This window comes from Festucalex cinctus, chromosome 10, assembly GCF_051991245.1.
Source record: "Festucalex cinctus isolate MCC-2025b chromosome 10, RoL_Fcin_1.0, whole genome shotgun sequence".
NCBI lineage: Eukaryota > Metazoa > Chordata > Actinopteri > Syngnathiformes > Syngnathidae > Festucalex > Festucalex cinctus.
In genome coordinates this window covers 27,412,258-27,424,960 of record NC_135420.1, presented here as the reverse complement: position 1 = coordinate 27,424,960, position 12,703 = coordinate 27,412,258, and the positions used below count along the sequence as shown (strand labels likewise).

Sequence of the window (12,703 nt, the reverse complement as noted above, 5' to 3'; positions counted from 1 at the left end):
AAAGCGCCGCGACGACACACGAACGCCAACGCATACACGGAGTCAAATAAAGAGGAGGGGGGGGAGCGTCTGTTTCAGAGGTTGGCATCGGTCATGGCCACTTTACATCCATCACTGCTCTTTGCCCTCCTGAGGGGGGTCGGGAATGGGGGGGGGGGGGGGGGGGTCCTCTCATGCCCATCTCGTCGAGTTAAAGAAGTGAGAATACCTCAAATGAAAAAAAAGACAAACAAACCACAGGGTGGAGTCGAAATAAGCGAAAAGTATGTGACTTGCGCGTCTTTACTTTGAGTATGCTTGCAAAGCCGCCATCGTTTTTTCAAAACGAGGAGGGAAAAACGGCAGAGAAAACATTTCCGGAGGCCTCGCGACGCCGCCGTGCCAACGCGCGCGCGCACGCACGCACGCACGCACGCACGCTACAACATCATAAATCACTTTCTTAACAAAGCCCGACATGTGATGTTAACAGACGCCGGTCACCTCGTGAATGAAAATCAGAATACAAACGAGCATCTGGGGACAACATTTGCATGTGCGCGTTTATTTATTTTTTATTTTTTTGTAGCTTGTTGTGTGTTTATGCGTGGCTCGCTATCAGGCACGACAACAAGAAAGTGGATTTCCCAAAAACTCCTCAACTAAAGTCATCCTGATCCATGCATGTTCCCTGCGTGAGGAATGAAGACGTCCCCGGAGATTAGATTACGTTTCGCACCTTAATCTCCACTTGAAGCAGCACGAGTCAGATTAGAATTTTAGGATGCACTTTTTACAATGTGGCACTGCTAAAAAAAATAAAAATAAATAAAAAATAAAATAGACAAGTACAGCAAAAAAAAAAAGAAAATACTGAGTCAAGCATTTGCGGGAGATTTGCGAGGAAATCCGAATGATTACACAGCATAAGGGTGTTAATCTCACATTACTGTATGCAATTGTTGGATTCAAACTTCACAGCAACGGTGTTGCGCAAGATAAAACGCCATATTACTTATTACTAGTTACTTCCGCCGCGATTGGCTGGCAACCAGTTCAGGGTGTGCCCCGCCTACTGCCCAAAGCCGGCCGGGATAGGCTCCAGCACCCCCTGTGACCCTTGTGAGGAGCAAGCAGTTATGAAGATGGATGGATGGATGGAAAAAGTCTTCCATATACACTCATACCTCTGCCATACAAATTTTGTACATGTCCACAACCTTTTGTACTAATCGTGTACATTAAACAAGGATGTCAACTCATTCAATGTGACTTAGTTGAAGAAGCAGAAAAAGCAGAAAACAATCCAGCCATGAGAGACGACTATTTGTGATGAATTTTCATTTGCCGATATTTATCGTGTGTTGTGTACCGTCAGTAATTGCGCTTCATGTGTGCGCGTTTTGCGCCAGTAAAGCTGTCAACAAAAGCTTCCCGCGCTGCTGGTGTGGTCTTCTCACTTTCTCTGTCAGGTAGAAAACGTTGTTGTTGTTAATGCCCTCTAAGATCCCCCCCAACGCTGTCCCACGAGTCCTTTCTCTCCCACAATCCTCTTTGCTCCGAGGGTCCCTAAGCACCTCGGCGCAGTGAAGGTGTCCTACTGCAGATTGTCTTAATCTCTCCTTTTCCCCGCAGAATACAAACTCAAATGTCACTCTCACTATCTTTGCTTACAGGGATACGTTTCATTTTATGCCCCGTCCTTAATCAAAAGTGTTTAGTCAACTGTGCAGTGGATGATGTTGACGTTTGTTCAAAGTCGGACGCGCGGGGTGGTCACAGCCAGTGCAGGAAACCGTTTTGAAAATTTTGAAATCAGGTTTGGTTGGGATTTTTTCAACATAATTTTGATTTTCTTGTGATTTATTTTTTTATTTTTGTTTTAGTTAGTTTTAATTCATTTTCTTCGTTTTTCTTCTATTTTTTTATTAGTTTGTATTTTTTCTAAAATGCGGAATTTTAGTTTACTTTTTTTTTTTTTTTTTTTTTTTACTTTTAACTCATTGACTGTCAGCCATTTTCACAGAAATATTCCCCAAGCCTTCTCTATGCTCCAGCATAAAAAAAAAACCAAAAAAAAAAAAACAACATATAAATATGTCATTGGGAAACTTAAAACATTTAAAATAGAACGTATTTATACGTTTTTGGGAGCAAATGAGTTAATATTAGTTTCAGTTTTTGTAAATATATTGAGTATTTGTCAAGTGTACGATAAAAGAAAGGTCACTAAATATTGTGTAATAAAGTAAACTACAATTTTCCCAAAACTGTTTAACGCTCCTTCTTCTGTGTACAGCAATACCAAATTTCAAAAGAATTCCAGAAGCACATTTATGATACCAATCAACAAAAGATCAAAATGAAGTAAATTTTCGCGATCATTCAAGCTAGTTTCAGTTACCTTTATAAGATCATGGGCTCCGTTTTCGAAGACGGACGCCCGTGCCGCGTTTGGGGTCACACAGATGGACCATCGGGGGTGGGGGTGCAATGCGGCTCCCAATTGACTACATCATCCATAAGGGGAGATCTTAACATTTACTTGTATAAAATCAACTGAATTTTAATAGAAATGAGGGGAGCCGCTTCGATTTTCCGGGAGTCAGCTGCGTTCCATCCCACAACGGTGCAAAAATTCACTATTCTACCAGCGTCAAGTAAAAATATTGTAAGAAAGAAATCTCCAATGCGTGCAATTCGATTGCACTTTGCTGGGCCGTAGTTTGTTTGTTTTCATTTTCATTTTATTTTGTTCATTATATATTTTTTTTCAAGTTTAGTTTTAGTTACGTTGTTAGTTTTAAGTTCCTCAAGTTCCCAGGTTGAGTCGGGGTCATCGCGAGGTGGAACAGGACAGAATAATGACAACAACAGACACTTTTAGTCTCGTCGATGAGACGGGTATATCCGACGTAGGTCTCTTTGTTTTTGCGTGTTTTGGAATTTTTTTTGCCGCCTTTTTAGCACAGCTGCTATTAGCTTCCACGCTAATCCCCTCGGAGAATATACTCATTAGAACATTAATCAGTGCGGTCTAATTACCTCTCTCAGGCGCATTGGCTGTCTTTTTTAACGCAGGTACTTAGACACAGCACCCGTCTCTGAACGCATGGGGGGGGGGGGGGACAGTGCAAGTCAAAAGCGGTCCGCTTCATGTCGAGGCTCTCGTGTTTTTTTCGACTTTGTGTTGAAGAGCTGCACTTTGCTTTATGGTGACATACATGTCAAGGATCGGGGGAGCGTAGTGGTTCAAGTTGCTGACTTGCATGGAAACGGCGTGTGTTCGAGTCCCGCTCAGTGAGCAAGTGCCCTGCCACTGCCAGCGTGTCAAAAGGACGAACAAATCACACGAGTGACTCGCTGGGTCGTCGACCCCTGATGGGACGAGTCAGAAGTCACAACAACGTGCCAAGTGATTCTCGCTGCTCGGCATGGGCCAATTTTCAATTCTGATCGTATGGTAAACGTGAACAAACATATGGAAACGTTGCTGTATTAAATTACAGCTCTAAAATGACCTTTTTTGAAACATTTTTCCCCATTGAACACAATCCATTTAATTAAAAAAAAAAATATATATATATATTAAGATTAGGGGTGTCAGGCTATTAAAACATTTTTAAGAGTAATTAATTGCATGACTTCAATAGTTAACTCACGGTTAATTGCAAATTTTATATCTGGTCTAAATTTACAATATTTTTTTTTTCCTAAGCTTTAATATTCTTGTTAAAACATAAAAATGGGGGGAAAAATGTTAAACAAATAGAAATATGTCTGCATCATTTAGTCATTGATATAGTAATTTCATAATTCCTAAAATTGAGCTAAAACTAAAAAATATGAACTGTACTGTAAAAGGTGAGTGTGATATTGATTTGTGTTGGTCAAGAAGTCATAGAAGTCATATTTTATCATAGCATCATTTTGTGAACGTGTTAGTAGCCTAGTATAGGGGACCAAAACTGTCAAAATTCAAAATAAATAAATGCCTAAATAAATAAATAAATAAAAAAGACTAAATAAATGCCTAAATAAATAAATAAATGACTAAATAAATAAATAAATGACTAAATAAATAAATAAATACATGACTAAATAAATAAATAAAAAGATACATAAATGACTAAATAAATGACTAAAAAATAAATGACTAAATAAATGCCTAAATAAATAACAAAATAAATAAATAAGTAAATAAATGACTAAATAAACAAATAAATAAATAAATAATAAATACATACATAAATGACTAAATAAACAAATAAATTACTAAAAGTGAAAATAAAAACGGATATAACAAAATATAATTCAAAGATTAAATACAAATGTATTATTTTTATTTTCACTTTTAGTCATTTATTTCTTTATTTAGTCATTTATTTATTTTGAATTTTGGCAGTTTTGGTCCTCCGTAGCCTAGATGGTGACACAAACACTGATTTGACTTCAGGAGCTTGCAATTCATTAATAATCAGTGGTTTTTCCAGCATATTTTCTTGGTCTTCCGAATGAATGCATTTTATTGCAACGTGCGAGCTCGCAAGCAAAATCTTGCCAACCGAAAGAAGGCGTGCGTGCGTGCGTGTGTCAGCAAGGAGGAAACTTCCTGCTAACAGGCCAGAGCAGGCTCCTCGTGCTTAGGGAGGTGTGTGTGTGTGGGTTGTCAGTGAGCCGTGGAGGTGCAGCTTCCTCGCGTTCACACGGGACCACACAACGCGACAACGCGCTCGCCGCTACGTTCGCCTTCCTTCGGCTTGGCGTCTCGCTGCGCACTCTCCAAAAAAAAAACAAAAAAAAAACGACAGGATGGTGGATGAAAATCATATTTTGCAGCATGTCGCTGATGCTTCGTGACAGCAAAAGCACTTATTTGGAATGACGGTGTGTGCGTGCGTGCGTGCGTGCGTGTGTGTGTTCTGGGTGGGTCCGTTTAGCTGTCACCTCCACACAAGCCATGATGCAGGGTCTTAGAGGTACTTTCTCACGGCTGGGCGCACACGCGCACGCGCACGCACACACAAGGCCCAACGGCGTTGACAGGTGGAAGTAAACGGAGCAGAACTTTGGCTAATCCACGACTGCTGAGGAGAGCCAGAAAACGAGCTGGGGGGGGGGGGGGGGGGGGGGGGGGGGGAGTCAACTAATTGAACGGAATGACACACAGAGCGCAAACGCCAGGTAAGATCGAACAAATTCTCTTGTCAATTGGCACGATTGACATTCAGTTGACTAGCTATCCCGCTAACTTCCATGAGAGGCCTTTGCCTAAAGATGGAAATTGTGATTAAGACTCTTAAACATAATGTCGCGCCAGAATTGACGTTATCATGCCAGTCTCGTCTGTCTCACACACACACACACACACACACACACACACACACACACACACACGCGCGCCGGTGTAATCACGTCTTGCAAATTAGCCAGCATCCCAAGAGTGCTCTTCACCTGCAATCAGCATTTCACTGCTTCTGTCTTAAAGCGAATTCAAGGAATGTATCCGATTACTTGCTCGTGTCTAGAACTTTATTTTCAAGCATAAACAAAACCGGATCGGCCAATTTGCACGATCTGGCTTCAAATTTGACGCCATGCGGCAGGGGTGTGAAACTCATGTTAGCTCAGGGGCCGCATGGAGGAAAATATGTTACCAAGTGGGCCACATCGGTAAAATAACGGTATATAACTTTAAAATGATTGCCGTCAATTATACGTAGATTTTGGCTATTCGTGGGCCAGCCCGAAATTACGAAGCTCAACTGTAATCATATCGTTCCAAAAAAATTATACAAATGCAAATGGAATGCGGCAACACCGAGTTCTGGACGTGTTAAATCACATTTTGCATATATATTGTTCCCAGAATGCATTGCGTGGCGCAGTTAATGACGTTCTAAGGACGCTAATCCTTGTCATATCTATTTGTGTTACCAGTAATTGAATTTGTGTCGTATTTAACACGTTTGTCGGTCTATGATAAAAATAATAATAATAATAATAATAATAATAATATTTGGAGGACGACTTTATATTATCGTAGAGTTTAATTATCAGTTAAACATGATAAGGTATGCTAACGAAGAATATTCGACTCTCAGTGATGATTATTCATTCACAACATGGGGGGAAAAAAAGGATCAAAATCTCAAAACTGGAACAGTATCGTCATCCAAAAAAAAATCATTCTAACACATGCTAGGTTTGCAGCAATACTGGAAAAAAACAAAAAAACAAAAAACATGATGAGGTTGTGATTACAAATCTTGCTTGATCGATTGGTAGATACATACTTTTTTTTTTTTTAAAGACTATAAATAGAAAATTAAGGACATTATAAACTTTGGACCTGACCAAGAAGTGGATTTTCTTTCCTCTTAGATATTTGCATTAAAAAAAAAAGTCAACGTAAACAAAGCCATTATATTAAAATCAATAATGTAATACAACTACAGATATGATAGTTATGTTGCTCGCGTAGATGAGATATTGGTGAATGAATGCAATTCATGTTATAAAGTTTTGCAATCCCCCGCAAACTAGTCTGAGATGGTACTACCAGTAATTTTGACATAGCATGTGTATTTTTAATTTATGACCCAAAAAAAAAAAAAAAATCTTACTTGAAATGTTTCAGGCCGCTGCCAAATCTAGTCAGGCTTACTGTATTTTACCTGCCAGTGGCCATAATGCAGAAGCAGCTTAATATATGACACGCTTGGGATGGCATAAATAAAGATTAGCTGTTTGTCGTATGCGCTGCATAAAGTAACTTGCAACATGTCTCACTTTCATATAAAATGCAACTCAGCTTTTAATGTCAGCTGGGCATGGGCTTGAACGTGGATTACTTTCTTTTTCTTTTTTTTTTAATCCTCAAAGTCGTAGTTACGTTGTCGAGATTTGAATTTGCGGAGGGCTGAGGCGCGAGATAACCGCATGACACAATGTAATTAGAAATGTATTGCTAATGCAACGCTGTCCGTTTTAAGTTTCCAGCAGCGGTCAGACTACCTGGTCAGTGCGGTTCAAGGCTTTTGCATGATCAATCTTATGAGTCATGTATTGGGCCAATCAAAAGTTGGGAAACACTTTTGCATGCAATTACAGTATAAACTTTTCACTCATTTAAAAAAAAATATATATATATATATATATTTTTTTTGTATTGACTGAGCTATACCAAAGCAAATGAAAGAGAGGCTTGTTGTTGACCTGTGAATTAACATTTATCATTTAAGGCACAGCAGCTTTATAGTACATTTCATACACAAGGCAAAAAAAACAAAAAAAAAACAGCTAAAGGCATTTAAAGGCAAAGCAAAGAGAACTAAAGTATTCTACTGAAATTAACTCAACTAAGTGCAATTTCTGCAGAAATTGTGTGGGAATGCTGAAAGTTGAATGCCAAGCTGAATGCTTATGAAGGAAATTGAAGAATAAATTCTGTGAAAATTACAAAGCAATTAACTATTAAATAGTAGTAGTAGCAGTAGTAGAAGTAGTAGTAGTCGTACTAATAATTTTTAAGGAGTAACTTGGTGTTGAATGACAAATCAATAAAAAGAAAACTTGAACTGGAATCTGGTGCAGGTGGGATTTAAAATCCTCACCTCCTGTTTACTTTTTAACCAAGTGCGCCACTGAGCAGTATCAGAGAGCTGGAAATGATGGAAGTGGGCGTGGAAAGTTTGACTTGTAAAAAGTTCAATGTCAGTCCCATTGAAAATGAATGGGGAAAAGTCGACATGTAACGTTAAATTGTGTGAGTACTGTAAGTAATATGGAATCAGCCGATATATACCCCGGAAGGTAAGAATGTTTGAAGCAAGTTGAAAATTGAATGGTATAAATCGGAAGTATTATGTGGGAGTTGTTTCTCAGCAAAAAAGAAAAAATGAGAATAAAAATCCAAATAACATGTGGGATGCTTTCAGCAATCCCACAATAAAAGAGCATCGACTGAGACTAAAAGACTGAGCGAAATTGATTTTTACATGTTTTTTTTTTACAATCTGGATTTAAAAGCATTCGCACTAAGTGCTGACTTCACTATGTTGCCAGTTTATTCCATCTGTGTGCAGCATAACAGCGGTGTGCTGCTTCACCATGTTTGCTTGGAAATCTGGCATGAACTAGAATAGTCTAACAGTTTCAAATGTTTGTTTGTTTTTTGTTTTTGGTTCCGATAATTCAGAGGTTAGTTCAAAGTGCATATTAATGTTTTCATCTTTCGGATAATAAATCAACGACATGCTGTCGGTCGGGTAGACTCGGCCAGACGCAAGTGTTCATCTTCATCACCGAATACGTGATTCTCAAGCATGCCAGCTGTCAGCCTCAAAACCGATTCACATGTTTTTGTTTTGAATCACATGACATCCTCACTTAAAACATACGCACACATTCGACTCGAGTTTGGGCTCATTCACTTGGGTGGGCCCGTCCGCCCGTCCGTCCGCCCGTCTGGCTGCAGAGTGAGGCTTAAAACCAGAGATTACACTGACATGACGCACACAAACACAAGAGGAATTGGTATGCGTGTGTGTTTGAAATTGGCCATACGAACATGCATTTGCGCGCATTTTGTGAATGAGGGATGCTTAATACTGGAAGGACTCTCCCAGACTTCTTCCTCTCGTCTAAGTCAGTCAGCCATTCACGTCAAAGCTTCTATTAATCCTTTCGGTTCACGCCGCATTCCGTTCAAATCTTGCTTTACAACTTCATGCTTACTGCACATTCCATTCAAGGTGAAACGATATTAGTGTGAATCCAGACAGGAAATCATAATTGTTTTCTAGCGGGTTGGCTAGCAGACAACCTCGCCTTGCCCTTCCTCCATCATGCTTGACTTTTTAATCTGTGTTCAAGACAAGTCTGACATGTGCCTCAACTTTAACAATGCCCTGAAACTGAAATGGTGACTTTTATGATAAACAACCAAAGGTTAGCCTGCTCTGAGATCCATTCCTACGATACCAACATATCCCACAATTGTAAGTAAACTCAAACATGCTACCGCAAACTCATTTGAATTCAAAAACGTTAAAAACAGGAGTATTTTTCCACAAATTTAAACATGTACCTGATAGAAGTCGCTTGCACGTCACTTCCGCCTTGTATTTTTTCCACTCGGCTGCCTTCACAATGACACACTGTTGCTGCATCATTTGCTGTTCTAAAAAAAAAAAGCCATGGGAGAAAAAGTTTGATATTTCTTCCATATTCTGAAAATAATTATGCACAAAGGCCCGTAGGCAGAGCAAATGTCCAAAAAAATGGCAAGCAAAGCAGTTAAGTAACATTTCGGGTGATCAGATTTTCAAACTTAAAAACTCGGGACAGTTAAATTCCATTTTATTGTATAATTCGCTATGACGACTATGCGATTGAAATGCACATGGCTAAAAATGGGATGCCGGAACGAGAGCTGCGTAGTATCGGGACAAAACAATGTAATGAAATTGTCGAAATCGACTCAAAAAAGGCTAAAAAAAAAAAAAGGGACCGTCCCGGAAAAAATGCGCCAAAAATGGTCACAGCACACATTCCTTGGATATTTATTCCTATTTGGAATATCTGTTATATCTCTCCTGCGTTTTTGAAGTGCGTTGTCTTTAATTAGTAAATATAAAAGGCTTATCTTCCTTCATTACTAGTGGAAGCGTTTATAATGTGTGAGGTGAGAGCGGAGGTCAGAGCCGTCAACCCTGATTGATGTGAAGGTAAAAGCTTTGTCACCGGACTCATTGTCAACAACTTGGCTCATTCCAGCCTGTCTGATCTCGAAATGCGTGCGTGTGAGCGTGTGCGTGAGTGCAGAAATACTTCAAAAAGATTCATTCGCTTTTCATTTAAAAAAAGCAATAACATGTTGCGGCTCCACTAAGCCGCGATTCTCAACTGTAAGTATTGTCATTGTTTGAAATTGACTTTTAAGATCACTGGCAGAAGAATTGATTGATAAGCCTTGAGCAGGGTTTTTTTCTTTAGTTTACAACAGTAAACTAAAAAATAGTAGCACATATAACAAATCGTAACTAGAGTAAGTTCAATTTCTGGAGAAATTGCGTGGGAATGCTGAAATGCTGAAATTATGAAATTATAACCACCTGGTTACTGGACAATGCTTTTTACCAACTGTGCCACCGAGCAGTGTAAGACACCTGGTAATGATGATAAGTTATATGTATGGAAGTGGGCGTGGAAAGTGATATTTAGAAAAAGTTCATTGTCTGTCCCATTGAAAATGAATGGGGAAAAGTTGATATTAAACGTTTGAAATTGTGCAAATACTGTAAGTACTGTGGAACCAGATGATATATAACCCCAGGAGGTGTGAATTTTTTAAGCTAGTTGAAATTTGAACAGTGTAAATTGGAAGTATTATCTGGGAGTTGTTACACAGAAAAAAAGTGTGGAGAATAAAAATCACAATAACATATGTGGGAATGCTTCAGCATTCCAACAATAATAAATGTGTGGGAATGCACACCATTTGTGTGCAAGAAAACCATTTGAACGCACGCTAAACGCACGTGTAAACCTGCATCGGTACTTGTGTAATAGTCGTGGTGTTTTCAAGCCCTTTGTGGGCGTGTGTCGTCCGGGCGAGCGATAGAAGTGGTTTGAAGGAGGAGCGGATGTTCAATTTTCCAATATTAACAGACGTTAAAAAATACTTGACTTAAAAAAATGGTGTAAATAAAATGCATTTCAATAAGATTTAAATACAAATTCTAACCAAATAATAAAAAGAGCAGTTCTTCAAGATTTGGTGCAGATTTATTGAAATTAAAATGTAACATTCTTTATTGTGGCTCAATTTGAGAATCACAGTTCTAAGGTCTACTTTTATTTTTATTATTATTTTTTATTTTTTGCATGCTGATGAAAGTAGTGAAGTTCAGGCGTCTAAATTCAGTTTAATTTTTTTTCTTTTTTTTTTCTCTGAAGTCTGGAAGGGTCAAGGATCTTTCTTTTTTTAAACTATGATGGATTTTTATTATACTTTAGACAACATTCTACCATGAACACCCAACAATTTGAAAAGTTTTATCACAGAGATCTTGACTAACTGAGACCTTGACCTCTTGTATTTTTTTATTTTAATCTTGTGCAGCAACAGGTTAAAAATACTTTCCTTTCGGAAACCCACTCAAACGCTAGTTATAATGGATTAATATCTGTGCAATTATTTTGAAGTACTTCAAAACTGCAATGATTTGTGCACCTTTCCATTCTTCGAGGGTGGTCTGCACTGATCTCTTAACCCCGACAGAGCAGTCAAAACACCACATTACGTGTTTGTGCGTGTGCGTGGGCAGCCGTGAGGCGGCTGTGATTCACCGCCCATAATAGCTCAACGGCGTTCGAACATGGCTCCATTCAAGGCTTCCGCCACCATCGGAATTCTAAAAACACCAACATATTTTTGAGGGGAAAAAAATAATCTATTCAGCACAGTTGAAGAAAAATGTCTGATTCAATCAATTCATTTAACCTGCATTGAAAGAATGTCAACGGGATTAGCTCAAGGGGAAACTATGATTTAACACTAATATAATGCTTAAAATGTGTATTGGATCTGCAGCTAGAAATATTTTTCAAGTGTTGACCCATTACCTGATGATTTTTTTTTTTTAATGTCTAAATTTTTGAATGTTTTTGGAAAAGGTGTATAATTGCATCAATTCAGCTTTAGCAGACTAACGTGACCTGGACTACTAAGAATCTACACAGACGTACGGGAAAACACATTTTAGTGAGCACATTATTGATATTGTGACATCTATTTTTGTACTCGGCATTAAAACTTGCAAATTTTCATGTTTGTGTCCAAGTGTAGTTTAGCACGTTTGTGCATTTGGTAGACCGCGCTACGCCACCATCGGCATTCCGGTGCATTCTTTAGAACGTGCCCGGCATATCTGCCAATTTATTGACCGAAAGCAGATCACGTTAGACTCGGTAAAAGGTGGTCTAAATTGTGGCGCAGGGTGACGGATGATGAGCTCCCGTGTTGTGGTAGCTGTCATCGTATTTCATTAAATATGACGACAGCATTACGTGCGTCGAAACCTACTCGGAGTCATTGCGGAAATCAATTCATGAATTCAAGGAGGCGAGGCACAAATTTGGGTGGGCCACACACGATCAGATGCACGACAAGGTGTAAAAAGGCAGTCAAAGTTAAAATAGGATTGTTGTTCAATTTGTTTAGGTTTGTGTGAATATTTTGACTTTTTTTTTTCTAAAATTCGTTATGGATTATGTATTTTCATAGAAAGATCATATTTTATTTATTTATTTATTTATTCATTTATGCTTTTTAAGCAACAAAAAAAAACATTTGCTAACTAGAGTCAAATAATGACATAGTAAAAGTCATCATGTGCTAAAACTTCCTGCTGCAGCACTCGTAATAATTTGACAGCATCTCCGATTCTCGCGCGTTTGTTTTGAAATCATCTTCCCCAAAATGCCAGAGGCCATGAAACTTACTCAGCACCTCGGCGGCTTTGCAAAAACTAAACTTTGAATAGAGGAGGAGGAAAGATCACATCAAAGCAAAGCTATTCTAACATGGATATATAATAGGAAACGGGATTGAAGTTGCAAACGGGGCTTTGGCTCCCATCCAGAGCACCTGGCCGGCCTCAAATAAACACGCAAACAGGAGCCTGAGAACCACGCCGATCCAAATTCGGAAACGGGG

The 12,703-nt window shown here is 38.8% G+C and overlaps 1 protein-coding gene across 2 annotated transcripts in view; it reads right to left on the bottom strand.

Moving 5' to 3' along the window:
* The window catches only part of LOC144026706 (uncharacterized), a 166,501-nt gene that overhangs the window by 67,408 nt on the left and 86,390 nt on the right, over nucleotides 1-12,703 (bottom strand). For both annotated transcript variants that reach the window (XM_077533626.1, XM_077533625.1), the window contains exon 11: nucleotides 9,071-9,163. In XM_077533626.1, coding sequence (XP_077389752.1) covers nucleotides 9,071-9,155 — 85 coding nt within the window. In that variant the 5' untranslated portion in view covers nucleotides 9,156-9,163. The remainder of the gene's footprint in view (nucleotides 1-9,070; nucleotides 9,164-12,703) is intronic.